The sequence below is a fragment of the Bacillus rossius genome, chromosome 2 (genome assembly GCF_032445375.1).
Source record: "Bacillus rossius redtenbacheri isolate Brsri chromosome 2, Brsri_v3, whole genome shotgun sequence".
NCBI classification, from domain to species: domain Eukaryota; kingdom Metazoa; phylum Arthropoda; class Insecta; order Phasmatodea; family Bacillidae; genus Bacillus; species Bacillus rossius.
The window spans coordinates 93,786,706-93,802,920 of NC_086331.1; the positions used below are offsets into that span (position 1 = coordinate 93,786,706).

Genomic DNA, 16,215 nt, shown 5'->3' on the forward strand with positions numbered 1-16,215 from the left:
TTTTCTTTAAATCATTTTATATTCAAAATTTTTTTAAAGATAATATGTATTTGATGTAGACTGTAAGAAAACTATTAGAGTGTTTAGTACAATATTTACATTAGAACCCTGTTGGAACATTACTGCCTATAATGTTTTCCTGCTTATAACATAATATTTAAGTACTAACATTTTCCCTTAAGGACGATGTAATTATTTTCTGTGTATATACTTTTTTTTTCGAATTATGCATTTCCTGCTTATAAAATTTGCTTTTTACTCGTAAAATTCCATAAACCCAAATATTACTTTTAAAACCTAACTGTTCCAACACATATCCCATCTGTGAAGTTTAAAACATTAAACCATTTACTTTACACTTTATGTACAATTTTTTTACAATCATTGTTTTACCACTGATAGAATTATTTACGAAAACACAAAGGAAGAGTGCCAGAACACTATTTCTACACATTAGCACTGGCTAATGCAGTGTATTCAATATATTCAATATATTCAATATATTCAATCTATTGAAGGTACATACATTCAGAGTTACATGTCTGTTGGCACCTTACTATTGTAAAACAAAAGAACAAAACCTTATGTTCCTTGCAATTCTTGTGTATTTTTTTCAGGTGTACGTACGTAGTTCTACAATATTTTTGTTTGCCAACCATTACGCAATGGCACAAAAAAAAACATAAAGCGTTTTATATTGCTGATAGAGTGTAATTTATTTCATTCATATACATAAAAAAAAACATATATGCAAGTGACGAAGGAATGGGAGACAGACATTTTCATTATTATGTCTGCCAACATCTTAAAAGACCTTGACCTTCAAAATTCCTTAAAATGAATCGAAATGACTGAAAATGCATAAAAAAAATTCCCTATTTCGAGATGAAGAATTTCCCTTTTTGAGGAAAAAAATTCACGTTTTTCCCACCATTTTTAAACACCATTGTCGTGAATTGTGAGACAATTTGACAGAATACGGAAATGTTTTAAAAATAATTTTGGCTTGGTTTAAGCAATTTCAAGCTTTGAGAGTTCACATCAGTGGTTTTAACTTGAAATTTGTTTACAATGCTAGATGTATCCATTGTTAAAAATTTTGAACACTGACAAGTGCTAATTTAATATTTCCTGCTTGTTAATGTTTTTCCCTTTTACACCCTTGAGAAACGTCATAACATGGTTCTACTGTATTATTTATAATTTTAACACAGCTTTTTATATTACATTTGTATGATGATGAAAATATGTATTTGTATATATATTTTTAATAATATGTCCTTGGCCTAATGTGACAGTTATGATCAACCTCCTTTAAATAATTTTTTTTAGTTTGATAAAAGCTAAAAAAAAAACTTTATCAATGTTTTTTTATAAATAAATAATATCATAGTGGACATGTGCAAAAATTGAGTGTTGTTTTAGATACTCCTGACAAACCTGGAAGACCTGAACTAAGAAACTGGGACAAAGATTTTGTTGACTTGGAATGGACACCGCCCAAGAAAGATGGTGGCGCTCCTATTGAGAAGTATATCATCCAAATGAGAGATAAAGAAGGTCGCAATTGGGTCAATGCAGCCACTGTACCAGGCGACAGGTATGCTTATAACGTAAAATAGTCCTCAGTTAGAATAATGTTATGCAAAGACAGGGTAAGGAGGTTTCCAAGGCCCTGGACATCGAAGAAATTATTTATTACATCACATAAAGTTATTTAACTTCATTGAAATATCATAATTCTTAAAATTAAAAAAAAATATATATTTTTACTTAAAATAAATAAAATTAACATCTCAAAGAATAATTAAAACATGTCATAAAGTAGTCAGTAGAATTAATTTAATCTTAAATTGTTTTATTTCTGCAATTCTTTTAGCTATCAGTTTAACGACTACCAAAATGTTCAAAATGGTAATTAAACATGAAAAAGTATATACATTAAGTATGACACTTTTTTTAACTTCATGTAAGTAACATGATTTAAAGTGTTTACAAATTTTATTATATAAGTAAATAATGAATTATTAGGGGCAACTAATCACGTAATCACCCTGCCATGAAAGTCTCATGTGCGTCGCAATTTCCACACAACACCGTCATCTGTGGCCACCACACTCAGAAATTAGCATCAAGGCTCATCTGGTACCTAACAGCTGTAAATGATTATCTTATGGTTAGTTTTTTGTAGTTTTCCTTTGAAGCTTATGTTTTTTAACTTTAAATGCATATTTGACTCTGAAAAATTTTTTTTTTAACCCAAACTATATGTTTATGTTAACCATTTTTCAAAATATATGTATTACAATCATCAATATGTAATGTGTTCCCAGGCATACAAATTTTAAACAGGTGACTTGTTTTATCCCCCTTTTAAAGTGTTAACTTTAATATCTGTATTGTTCAGATGTTACTACAATTTTTTTAATAAAAATATTTTTGTCTAATCCAGCATTCATATTAAATTCTGTAAATAGTTTTGGTAAATGTTTTTGAGGCATGACTGTTCAAACAAATGGATTTGTCATTATCACGTTTGCCTGTCTCAGTTTTTTTTTTTTATTAATACAGTAGAGTCTCGCTTATCTGACGTAAAGGGGCTGGCACAACGTCAGATAAGTGAAAATGTCGTATAATAGGGAGGAGTCAAGAAAAAGCTTCTTAAACCTTTAGCTACATTTTATCTTGGAACATAATACATTGTACATATATATGTAATACACATTACAATCTTACATCGCAATCATGTTGTATGCTTACAACAAAACAATAAGGAAAAATGAATTGAAAAAATAAACTTACAGTTACAGAATTATTGTCTGAAGTTACGAGTTTCAAATGTTACACTTAAAGTTCAGTTCTGTGAGGAATTAAAGAAATTTTTATTTTAGTCTGTTTTCCTGATGAGTGCTGTTTCTTTGCTGCCAAATCTCGCCATCTTTGCAGCATTATTATATCACTTCCTGTAGCTTCTTGTTGCTCATTGTATTGAATTGCTGTCTCTAGAACCTTAACTCTGTCGTTAAGTGAAATTCTGTGAGGCTCAACAGTCGGTGTTTGATCTTCATCTCAATTTTCGTTGTCATTGTAATTGACAAGAGTGAAAATTTCTCCATAGGTTATTTCATGCTGATGATCAGCCTCCACCCTACGTTTGATTTCTTGCAAAGATGCATCCTCACATCCAGGAATATGTTGCACTAAAGGTAGAATGTTTCTTCAGCTTCATCTGTGCTTTCCATGTCCATACTTACTTTTCATCATTACAGAGCAGCTTTTACCATGATTTGGCAATTGTTTGAGCCCTTTCATCAGCCCAAGCCCCTGCAACCCAATAAGCAACATCCTTTCACATTAACAGGTTTCAATTTGTCAATCATGTCTCACCCTTAATCGATTTCTTCTATCACTGTAGACAGTAGCTTTCTGTGGTAGTTCTTTTTAATCGTTTCCAATACACCCTGATCCATAGGTTGGCATGTGGCAATAACATTGGGAGGCAAAAACATCACCTTAATGTCACCATCTGAAAGCTTCTCTGCAACAGGGTGTGTTGGAGCATTCTCTAACAACAAAATGGCTTTTCTGAGTAATTTTTTTTTTCTTTCAAATACTTTTCTGTTGAAGGAATAAATTCCTTAAAAAACCAGTCTTTGAAAATTTCACTGCTCATCCACATACGTTTCTGCTGTAGTGTTTTACAGGAAGAGTCTTTTGAAATTGTTTTAAAGGCTCTAGGATTTTTGGACTTCCTAATCATTACAAGGTCCATTGTGAGGTTTCGTGTTTCTGCATGCTAAAATAGTCAACCTTTCCTTACTATGCTTGTAGCCAGGGGCTGCCGCTACAGTTCTTGCTGCAATACTCCTACTAGGTAACATTTTGTAATTAAGCCTTGTCTCATCACCATTAAATATCTGATCACCCGTTCGGTTTTCAGTTTCAATAAATTCCTGAAATCTTATCTTGAATGATTCCACATTTTCAAAGTTCGATGACAGTTTTTCACTACAAACACGCAATTTACAGATGCCGTAGTGTTTCTGTCATCGGTCGAGCCAACTAATACTTGCTGTGAAGTCTGGGTCCCCGTCATTGAATTCGTTAAGATAGTACAATGCCTTACTTGCTGTAAAATAGGCCCTGAAATAGGCTCACATTTGTCCCTGAACTGTGTAAAACAAACATACAAAGCTTTGCTAATTTTTCATAGTCACATTTTTTTATAGTTTTTCCTTCTTTGAATGTGCCCTCTGTAACTCTTGATGCACACCATTTCTTCTAATGTTATCCGTCCAACGCCAAAGTCGTCAGCTATTTTCTACATTGTCTATCCTTTGTCTAGTCTCCTGATTGATTTAAGCTTTTGTTCTATCTATACAACAACTTTCATCCTTTTCGTCGTCATACTTGTGTAAATTTCCACTTTCAAAACAACACAATATTTGTCAAAGTGAGACACATACACATGTAAAACACTATAAACAGATCCATACACAATGATAAACTGCACTGCACTGAGTAGGTAGTGCGTTGTGAAGAAAGTGAGGCAGGGCATGAAGGGAGGTGGTAGGGCGTGAAGGGAGGTGGTAGGGCATATGGCGTTGTGGAAGGAAGGGATAAATACCAGACACATAAGTCACTGGCTAAGATTAGACTGTGTCGCGTTGCTTCACCATGTCACATAATATGGAATTTTGGATATGCGATTGTCAGATAAGGGAGACACTTCTGTATTGGGATTGCAATTAATAATTACCTCTCTACTCTTTTACAAGTTACAAATCAATTTAAATTTTTCATCAGGGTTAGTTTGCCCATTGTGCACTACAATTTATTGGGATTAATTAATGTTCAAGTTTATTCTTTTTACTTATTTGTTCTTTTTAAGTTCCCTGTAAAATTCTGTTATTGTTAGATGTCTGTCATCGTTAAAATTCACTTACTCTACTCAACACAATTTCAAGAAATTTGGCATTACTACCATATAAAGCTATCACTTTATATTAATAGTTTTAATATGATTAACAGTAGGTAGGGACAAGTGATGTGTGGTGAATTGCAATAAAACTGAAATAACACCGAAAAGCTTGTCAACACACCATATAACACTGAAGTGCAAGTTAATGCACTAAATATCACCAAAAAACAAATAAAATCATGAAATTAAGTAGAATTGAATGAAAATTGAATTCAAAGCAAGGAAAAAATATATTAATATTTTAATGTTTGAAATTCAGGGAATGTCATTATTTCAATAAAAAGATTTTACCAAAGTGGTTAGATTAGAAAAATTAATTGAATTTGTTTGATTGTACATCTTTTATTGAATTACTTTTAAACTACGAATGCTCGCAGACTTCAATTTATTGTTTAGAATGTATCTGTTTTAGACTATCTTACGATAAAATATTTTTTTTTAAAAACAGTATGTCAACATGACACTTTTTTGGTGAAATATGTATTACATATTTATAAAAATGAAAACATATCACTGAAATCTTTTTGTTTAAATACAAAATTGGACTAAAAATAAAACCATAAAATCTTGTCTCTAACAATAGTGTGAAGTAACTAGTTGCTAATGTGAAAATTGAAGTTTCTTAATACTTAAACTATTCAGGTGGTAAAATGATTTTTCTATTATATTTGCCTTTTTTCATACAATTTTATTTTGCTTTTACTATTAAAGCTTAATTAAGTTAATTATTGCAAGAATTTATATGAATGGTTTTTAAATCTTTACAGATATCTTATATTTAAATATTTTAGCATTTATTTATAATATTAAAAAAATTTCAAGAGATTTTTGTGAAGTTTTATTGACAATGATGAAATAGGTTTTTTTTTTAAAGCTCAGTTATATAAAAATTATTGTTAATTTTACTAGAGATTTGTGAGAAGTTGTCATGGTTACATGAAATGCATAATCAACTTTACCTGGATTGCTTGAAACTTAGCATGGCATAAATAATTTTCACTGTAATTTTTAAGTTTATTTAAGTGTTTTGAATCAGGTACAATGTAATTCCTTTATATTTTTTTTTAAAGGACTGCAGGCAAAGTTACAAATGTTGAAGAGGGCCACGAGTATGAATTTCGAGTGGTTGCTTTTAACAAAGCTGGGCAGAGCGAACCCAGTGATGTATCAAAATCAGTGATCGCCAAACCAAGATTCTGTAAGTACATGAAATGTGTTCTCATTCATGATATTATCTTATCACACTTAGTCTAACAGCATTAGTTATCGTACAAACTGTTCATAATTTTTAGAAAATGGAAGTTTCTCGGTATCTAAATTTTTAAAATTTTGTTGATTTAAAAAAAAAAATTTTTGAAATTTTTTTATTATATGTTGTTAATAAAAATAACCACTCTTTTGGCCATATATTCTACTAATCAAATTAATGGCACAAGCTTCAAAGATGTTACATAGTGATGACATATATTCCATTTTTTGCCTATGACATACTTTAAAAATTTTATTTTATTTTATGCTTTTTTATCAAAACTAATTTTATAGTGTAGTCAACAAAGGTTATTTGAATACTGACATTATGGTGGACAGATTAATACATATACAAACCCAATTCTTCCTGAATGAGAAAAAACGTTTTCAACTTTAAGTCACCTATTATATATTTTGAGTTTAAATGTGACACTTTAATTTAGTATTTTTACACAGTAATCAATCATTCTGTTGGGCTACAAGATGACCTTAATACTTAAGATTGTGTAGTTCTAAGTAAGTGTTCGGAAGTAAATACTTTTATGCATGGAATTTGAAAATAACATTGAAAAACGGAAACCTGCAAACAAGAATTGGCTGTTGTAAGAGGTGATCATTTGGAGTCCAGCCTGTATGTACATGTTTTGACTATTGTGATTCAGTGGCTCCCCGCATTGATCGTAAGAACCTGCAGAAGAAGGTTCTTCGAAGCGGGCAGCTGCTGTGCATGGAGGCAGATGTGAAAGGCGAGCCAGCACCAACCATAACATGGACTCTCAGCGACAAGGTCCTCAAGTCTGGTGACAGGTAGTTCTATACACTTACATTCTTTAGCATAAACACCCAGGAAATGTTTTCTTTCATCACCATATTGCTTCATGTTAAAAGACTTGAGTAAATTTTTGAGCCTGTGATATGCTTTAAAAATTCAAAATACATCCTGTATGATATTTCATTAATTAAAAAATGGTTGGTAAAAGTGTCATATCGGACGTGTGTTGTGGGTGGTAGGCCTGCAGTTGAAGCTTAGTGAAGATGGTGGCTTGTAGGTCGTTCGGTCATGTGCATTTTGATCAGTTTAGGGACTGGTAAGACAAGATGTTGGAGAGCGGGGGAAGTAGTAACAGCAGGCTGGGAGTTGTGTAGGCAGGATATAATAAAAATATTACGCAAATTTTCTCTAGTGTTTAAATCGTTATGTGAAAACATGTTTAATTATATCTTCTTACATCCTCTCACATACATCAATTTCTGACATTTATCACAAACTTTTTCCAGAAACATAGTTATATCTACAACTAAACCAACAATTTCTTGAACATCTATATATTTAAAGAAACAATAAACATTTATGTACAGTTTACTCCCGATTATCGGCTAAATTAAGTGGCAGGGCCACTGCGGATAGTGAAAATCGCGGATAATCTGCAAAAAATAGCCGAAAATGGGAAACAAAAAAGGAAACATTAATTTCAACTTAAAAATCTAAAAATTTATGTATAGTAGAAGTTACAATTAAAAGTAAATATTTTAAATGATGCTAAAATGTTAGTATTTTACTGAATAATTAACATACAATACATTTCAGTAATGTAAACATAAAAGTGCTCGGTACTTACTTTGTTACAAGGATACAGTACTGTACGTACTCAGGGACTTCATTAGACACTGCGTGAGTTCCGAGAAGGCCTGTGGCATTTTACTGTATACTGCACACAATATACTCATCAGTAGAGTTCAAATTTTCTCACTTGTAATAAAATACAGATTTACATATGTGCTGTATTTTTTCGTATCATGTGCGGATAATCCGCACCACGGAATATCCGCCCGCGGATAATAGGGAGTTTACTGTATTTGAATAGTGTGATACTTAAAGCCATCATGAAAAGAAAAAAAAAATAACATTGCCAAAAATTATGATACTAAATATGTATGTATATTTTTAACAATGCAATGATAATGTGGTCTTCTCAATGTAACTGTAGAAGTTGGGTAAGAAAATTAAATATTTGTTAAGACTTTCATAAAGAGTCAATAAAGAGTTTATGTTATTACAATAAAATTTTGCATTTTTTAGAAAAAAATTGTATGTAGTAATGTTTTGATTTAAAATTAAATTTTGTAAATTATTTCAACTATTTAAAGATGAAAAATGAGTTAAACATGTAATCATTATTTTGTTATTTGAAATAACATTCGTACAAAGTTGGACCTTTGAACAGATTCTTTGTGCAATGCATTGACAAAGATTGCATGGCAAAATTCCTGATTTCAAAATACTTCATATGATTACACGTGCTTTGTAAATGCATTTTTTTTTATCAGTTTTTGTCTATCAAGCTAACCATTCATAATTCATATGCAGCAATATTTTTCATTAGTGTAATTATAAACCCAAATGTTAAATCACGCAGTTTTGTGTGGGTAAATTTCTGTGCTGTTTACAGTTAGCAAAGTTCTAAATGTGTATTTCAACAATATTGTTAAATTTTTTATAAACTTTGGATTATAATTTTAATATACAAATACTATGCCTTTTTTAAAAAAGCTACTACTACAACAATTACAAAAGTTTAGTAATAACCCAGTGTTACAACCACTCACAGTTCCCGAAGATAGGATTGCAATTGGAGGCGTGGGGGTGGGTAGTAATAAATATTTTGGACGTTTGACCCACCTTGACTCCTGTACGTAAAAAAAAATGCATTTTTAGCGCAAATTCCGTGTTTAGTCGTCTCTGGCCAAGAAATTATCATGATTGCAGAATGAAATATAAATGTATTTTAATAGCATACATACTTCCAGAAAGAAAATACAACCAAGAAAATGATATTGAATCATCTACTATCATCAAAACAAGCATTAACACAGCAAAATGTGCAGCTTAACTGTATCTTTTAATGAGCTCTTAGTCAATTTTACACTGATTTCATAAGAAAAATAAAAGCATTTTTTTATTATATAAATATAAGTTCAGGATGTTCTTGAAACTGTTCGAGTCTTTCAGCATTGCCAACATACAAACTGATTTACGTTAAGTCAACAAGAAACATTAAGTAAAATAGCAGTAATATTTAAATAACATCTTTAAATTTTAAGTTAAAATAACTGCTGAGTAATACACAAAAATTCACTTGTATGTTACTAGTGGTTAGATGGAGGCAGTCAAATCTGGCATATATAACTTTAGAGGCCAAGCATGTAGTTTTTCAACTAAGCTTTTACCATAGTTGAAAAAGAAGAGTGGGAAGGGCTTGGAGTTACAGTGGAAGAAGTAGAGAACAGCCGCACAGAAGGACAGAAGGACATAAGGAGATTTGCCAATAAATTAAAATGGTTAGAGATACAAAGAAAAATTAATATTAATCTTTTTTGTTTATAATTAAATTTGAAACAAGTTTTATTTTATGCATTTTTCTTAACGATGCACTGTTTTCGAAACACTTTTGACGAGAATTTCGTAAAACTTATTGTTTGTAAATAGAGAGCCTATTTGTGTAGTAATTCATCTAAAAGAAGAAAAAAAAGCATGTGTTACTCAGTACACGTGATAGAAGTGAAACTTCTTTGCCAATTTAATACTTGACTCATAGTTGCTTTCTTTATATCTCTGTGGCATCAGAAACTCAAACATTTCAAAACAATATTTTCAGATAGGTTGCATTAATATTCGGCCTTGAAATTGTATTTGAAATTTTACCCTCATCGTACCCAAAGAAGTTTCACTTCAATAGTAATTTGTGACAAATAATTACTCTGTCAAACTAAAGCGTGAAAAGCATTATACCAGCAAAAAAAAATTAGTTACACAGCTAAAACAATACTCATATAATACTGTTTAGCAATACTGATTTACACAAGTAATTAAAATAATAATGCCTACATAAAAAAAAATATTTTCTTGCGAATAAGGCCGGTGGTGCGGTGCACAACCATAAGCCCAAACCCCATTGTGTTGCCCTCTGCCCAAGTACTCCCTTAAGTTGGGGTGGCGTCAGGCACAGGCGGGTCCCTACCGCCACGACCAGCCTATGCCTACAACATTGTATGGTTAAACCTGAGCCGCATGCCGCCATGTGCAGCCCGCTCAAGGCATCGGGGCCAATTATCTGCACCATCCACAACCTATTCTTTGTCCTATTCATGTCATAAATGTTTCACAACAAAGTTTCATTAAAACTTTGCATTAAAATTCGGCCTTGAAATGTTTCTCCCATCGTGCCTAAAGAAGTTTCTTTCATTTCAAAAAAATTGAAAATAGTGTTCCAACTTCAATATATTACATATATCATTATTTTTCGAGTTTATGGTGATCACAAATTTTTTAAGTCTCATGTCATAACAGAAACAGAAAGGGTAGCATGTCAAAGAGCAAGCGATATCACTGGTTGTCAGGCGCAGGGCGGCGGGAAGACAAGCTGGAGCCTCAGAACCGTTATCTGTGGTAAGAAGGTGAAGTGGATAAATCAGGGGACGGAGTATCTACTGCACCACGTGTAGTACAGGGCTCACCAAGAGAAACACAGTAAAACGCTCTTCGAATGAATTTTTCGGCCGATTTCCTTAAAAATTTGACTTCTTACACAATTTTTTCACTTTTCCCCTAAATGGGTCGTAATAGAGGTGGTCATAATAAATGGGGTTGTAACACTGGTGTTTTCTTTTCTGTTTGTATTTCAAATATATTCATCACACTAAAAATAAATAACATAGGAACTTTGTGATACTGTATACTTTGTATATTTTGTATATTTTAATAAATACACTTTAAATACACTTTAAAAAATTTGTAATAATGCTTTGTATTATTTTGTGAAGGTTGAAAATTGAAAATGAAGACTATAAGACAACTTTTATTCTTCAAAAAGTGAAGAGATCTGACACAGGAGTGTACAAAGTGACAGCGAGAAATGACAGTGGAATAGATGAAGTAGATGTGGAACTCTCTGTGCTCAGTGAGTATTGGTTTTATTTTTTATCTTGGTTTTAGAAATGTCTGAAAAGTCTTAGAATTTATTTTGAAATACAATTTATATTATTAATTTTATTAAATACTAATTTTTATTTTCTTAAAAAAAATACTAAATATTTGTTTCCTATTTTTTTATTTATTATTTACAACTGTATATATTTTTATTTATCAATTTTATATTTAAGTAAAGTGTTATTAATTCTTTTTATTTTGTAGAACCTATTATTACTTGTATCAAAAATTTTGTCAGCCATTTTTATATACTTACTTTTTATGATTTAATGTTCCGCGGACAGAATATTGCATTAAAAATTCTCATAATCTTCATCTGTATTTTCTGCATTAAAATTTATCTTCTTTATAAATATGGCTTTTTTTGGATACTCAGCGGTGTTAAAGGAAATGAAATGTAACTCTGCATATTAAAATTTTGCAGGTAAACCAAGCAAGCCGAAGGGTCCTCTGAAAGTATCCGACGTCACAGCTGAAGGCTGTAAACTGAAATGGGACAAGCCAGAGGATGATGGAGGAGAGCCTGTTGATCACTACATTGTTGAGCGCATGGACACAGATACAGGGCGGTGGGTCCCAGTCACCACCACCAAAACTCCAGAAGCTGAGGTAAAAATACTGATAAAACAAGTTTTTACAGTTATTTTTCAACATATCACTTCAAGTTGTGATTAGCCACTTAAAATTGTTTCCAGCTGCTTTGGTTAACAAGTACGTCAAAGTTACATAAATATATTCAGTATTAGTTACTTTCTTACTATATATACTTATTTATGTTATATTGAAAGAAGGGATTGTATTTACTAAAGTGTAGGAACACAATAGCTGCTTAGAAAGTTCCTCTCTTTTTCTGTCCAGTGTATGTATGCTTAGTAAAAGAGGCAAAGTTTCCCCCCCTCCCCTCTTAGTGTGATCATTTTTTTTGCACCATGCATGACAAGATAATTGCCTGAACTGTCATTATGCAAGAAATGTGAGTGTTCGCTTGTATGCAGTCATCGTTCACTCTATAACATCCACCAAAAAAATGTTTTCTTAGGTTTTTAGGCTTTAGGAGTCTTTGCTGTGAATATGTGACCAGATGTTTTCCACGAGATCTAGATAAGTTTTTTCTCTTCGCTGCCCCATTCTGAATGAAACTAATCACACAGCTGGCATACCGTTTTTCTACCCTCTGATCTGAAAACTGTCAACTTTAAGAGGGACATGTATTTATCCTTATCGTATGCTGTCAGTTCTGATCTATTTTTATTGACCTGTGGACTCTCTTCTCCATAAAATACTTAATGACATGGGTGTTAGTAATGGTTCCCAATTATGTGTTAAATCTGGACTTACTATATTAGTCTTCTCAAAATTTACATGGCCAGATGTAGCAATAAACTCCACATAAATAACCATAAAACATTATGGAAATCCTGTGGAAATTTTGTCCAGCCTGACGACAAAATCATTTATGATCCCAAATTTTTTCCAAACTTTTGAGATCCTGTACAGCTGTATTCGTAAACTACTGAATATTCGTTTCTTCAAAGTGCTAGTGTTGGAAATCAAATTGAATATAAATAATAAACTATTCATTTTGAATTTCAAAATTATGAACATTCGATTATTCGCACAGGTTAAAGATTAACTGCCAAATTTACATTTTTATTGTTTTTGGGGAGTACGATTAAAAATAATCAAATGGATTTCAGAACTAACACTTTTTAGGTTTAAAGGCAATGATACTGATTACTCTATTATAGGGTTTTTATGTTTATTACAAAAAACTTATTTTATTTTGCGTAACTGTCAAAATCCTTACAAATTTGAGGATTTTGAAAGGCCGAGTAAAATTAAATAACATTTTCTGAAAGAAATTCCAACCATTTCTTTAAGTAGCCAGTAGCATTTTTGTTATACCTAAAAAGTTAAAGTACTGTTTTCCACTTGATTCTCTTTATGTGTACGCCCCAAAAATGTTAAAAATTTAACTTGGGCAATAAATAATGCAAAAATTATGCGGTGAAAATATTTTTTCATTTCATTGAAGTTAAACCATTGAAATCTCTACATTTTTACAAGCATTTAACTTAAATACAAAATAATTATCTAAAGTATGATGCACTCCCTCCATGGTTATAATTACTCATAAAGCCTTAAACACGGCTATGTAAAACATGTTTTTAAATTATAGTTTTTTTTTTTTGTTTTCTTCCAATTGTTGCAAACTGCTTATTGTTTGCTTGCTTTGTTTTTAAATAATCAAAACATTTCCAGATTACAAATTGTCCCCGTCTGAACTTAAGAAATTTTGCAGTTCACTGTGCCCATATTAAAATTAACTCTTGTCAGGTATATCACATTTGGCCCAGTTATATATTGAAACAGGTCTGTACACGTTTATATTGTACACAAATTATTAAAACCCAATTTTTATCAATACACGAGGTGATATGACACAGCTTAACCACACTTTGAATACAAAAGAATATTTTATATATCTAAAATTAAATTGAATACAAACAATAAAAGATTCATTTTGATATTTGAAAATTTGAAAATTTGCACAGGCCTACTTGTAGTGCATTTATTTCAATGCTGATGGTTCTTCCTGATTACAAAGTCATTTTACAGTTTTTATTCCTGTTCGTGTATCTTATGTAATTTTTTTAATTTTCAGTAAACGCTAATATTGTTCTTAAAATGTGAAAACGGTTTGGAAATTGGTTTTATTTATATTCTTAATACCAAAATTTGTAATGGCTACCAACCATATTGTTTTCTACAGGTGGCAGGTCTGAATGAGGGTAAAGAGTACCAATTCCGTGTGAAAGCGGTCAATTCAGAAGGCGAATCTGAACCTCTAGAGACTGACATTCCTACTCTTGCGAAAAATCCTTACAGTAAGTGGTATTCATTTTGCTAATATTATACTGGATGTTTTGGAAAATCACTAACATACAAATTTCTCCCTAAAGTTCTGCATTAATAAACTGAGGGTGGCTTAGTGCTATAAAATTACATGCAAGAAGAGGTTGGCTAACCCCATTTATTTTAAAGGGGTAGTGATACTGTCAATCATTTTTTTACATGTGTAAGATCTGTATTATAAGAAATTTTTTTTGCTCATGTTTTGCTTATCTGCAAATAGGTTTCAAGATTTAATAAAAAAAATCTTCTAAAACTTCATTTTCATTGCATTATAACTCCCTTAAGGGAAAAGTTGTCAGTATATTTTTGTATAATTTTATATCTTGTTAATACTAATATAGGCTCCTCCATTATACACTTGCACAACTTGAAATACTTTAATCAAACTTTATTATTCTGGTGATAATCAATCACCTACTTTGAAGTAGATATATTACTTTTAGAATGCCAATAGACATCTTAATATTTTTTAATCTTTCAGATTTAAGGATTTTTTTTATCCATAACTAAGCCGATATAGGGGAAGAAAGACTACTGACCTCTATTTGTTCTCATTAATATGAATGTTGCCAGTATCATATAGTATGTGTAGAAACTAATTTTTAAAGAAACTGTTGTATATTAAGTGTATCTCAAATGACTTTGTCCTATTTTTGATACAAGGTTTTCACAGCAGTAAACAAAGTGTTTATTTTAACCAATTTTTGTGTAAAACAGGTGAACCTGACAGGCCAGGAAAGCCAGAGGTTAAAGACTGGAACAAGCACCAAGCAGATTTACGGTGGGCGCCGCCCAAATCAGATGGAGGTGCTCAAATCACATCCTACATCATCGAAAAGAAAGATCAGTACAGGTCAGTTGTCTATGTTATTTTCACATAAGTCAGGTTACACCGTATAAATTTTAAGGTGAGTAATTGAAACTGATGCCTTGTAAAGCAGTACTTTGGCATCTATGGAGTAAGGTGGCACAGTCACTAGACCTGGTTTCAGTTTTTCATGTTTTACCGAAATCACTTCAGATAAATGCTAGAATAGTTTCTTATAGGAGGGTTACTGCAGACAAGGAATGTCTGGAAAACAGTAAGAACTCTGGGGATTGAAACTGTGTTTTAAAAACCTGAAAAACACAGGGAAATTGACAGAAAGTTAGATAACGAACTGAATTAGTAATGTCTTAAAACCATTCTATATTTTAATCACTAATTCATGCCTCGTTGAAAACACATATATTTTAATGATTTATTTAGTATAACATAATCAGTGAATACAATTTATACTGATATAATGATTTGAAGTCCGATTGTATGTCAATACTCATTTGCTTGGTCACAATCAATAAATATTGTTTCTAAGTTCAAGCAAACATTTGGTTGTCATTTTGACAAGTTTTTATATGGTTCACAATTGTTTCAATAAGTATTTGTATGTTGTTATCTTGCAAAATTTCAGTAATCAATCACACACAAAAACTTAAATATATTTTCAGCAGCCAGAAAATTTCTTCCAAGCTTTAATGCTTATAACCACCGGACCAATTTGAGCTAGCCGATGATCTGTTTTGTTACAAGTTAACACGTAACATAGCCTATAACACTTTTTAAAGTATGAAATCTCTAAACATGTTTTAAAATACAAAATAATTCAAGGTTATTATGTGTAACATCTTAGGTCTCGATACACGGCATTTGGTAGCAGTAATTCCGTGAATGGAATGGAAATTTGTAACCACGGTGCTGCTATCTGTGGTGGTTGATCGAATCAAAAGTTCTCAAAGCCAAAAGAAACCTTTATAGTATTTACTGTTGAATGAATTTTCAAGATGGACAGTATTTTAATAAAATTTCTTGTCGGAAATCAGTTGTAATGCCAGGGTTCAGTATTTTTGAAGTTTTTTTGCTATTATGGCAGCCGTCCCATTATAGGGTATAAAATTTAGGTCTGCCAATAAAATGATTCAATAATCGATGTAGCTGCTCCGGCAGCTAATTCTAGCGGCGGGTGGAGAAACTACATGTGATTCGCGTAGAAAACACTATTTTTGTATCTTTACCATGCTCTGCATTATTTTAAAGAATTCTACG

General features: G+C 31.6%; 1 protein-coding gene across 1 annotated transcript in view; it reads left to right on the forward strand.

The window, feature by feature from the left end:
• The window catches only part of LOC134529473 (twitchin), a 547,023-nt gene that overhangs the window by 354,046 nt on the left and 176,762 nt on the right, over positions 1 to 16,215 (forward strand). Inside the window, exons 74-80 of the mRNA XM_063363606.1 lie at positions 1,426 to 1,600; positions 6,052 to 6,179; positions 6,892 to 7,036; positions 11,051 to 11,187; positions 11,641 to 11,825; positions 13,990 to 14,104; positions 14,850 to 14,985. Of these exons, the coding sequence (XP_063219676.1) occupies positions 1,426 to 1,600; positions 6,052 to 6,179; positions 6,892 to 7,036; positions 11,051 to 11,187; positions 11,641 to 11,825; positions 13,990 to 14,104; positions 14,850 to 14,985 (1,021 nt within the window). The remainder of the gene's footprint in view (positions 1 to 1,425; positions 1,601 to 6,051; positions 6,180 to 6,891; positions 7,037 to 11,050; positions 11,188 to 11,640; positions 11,826 to 13,989; positions 14,105 to 14,849; positions 14,986 to 16,215) is intronic.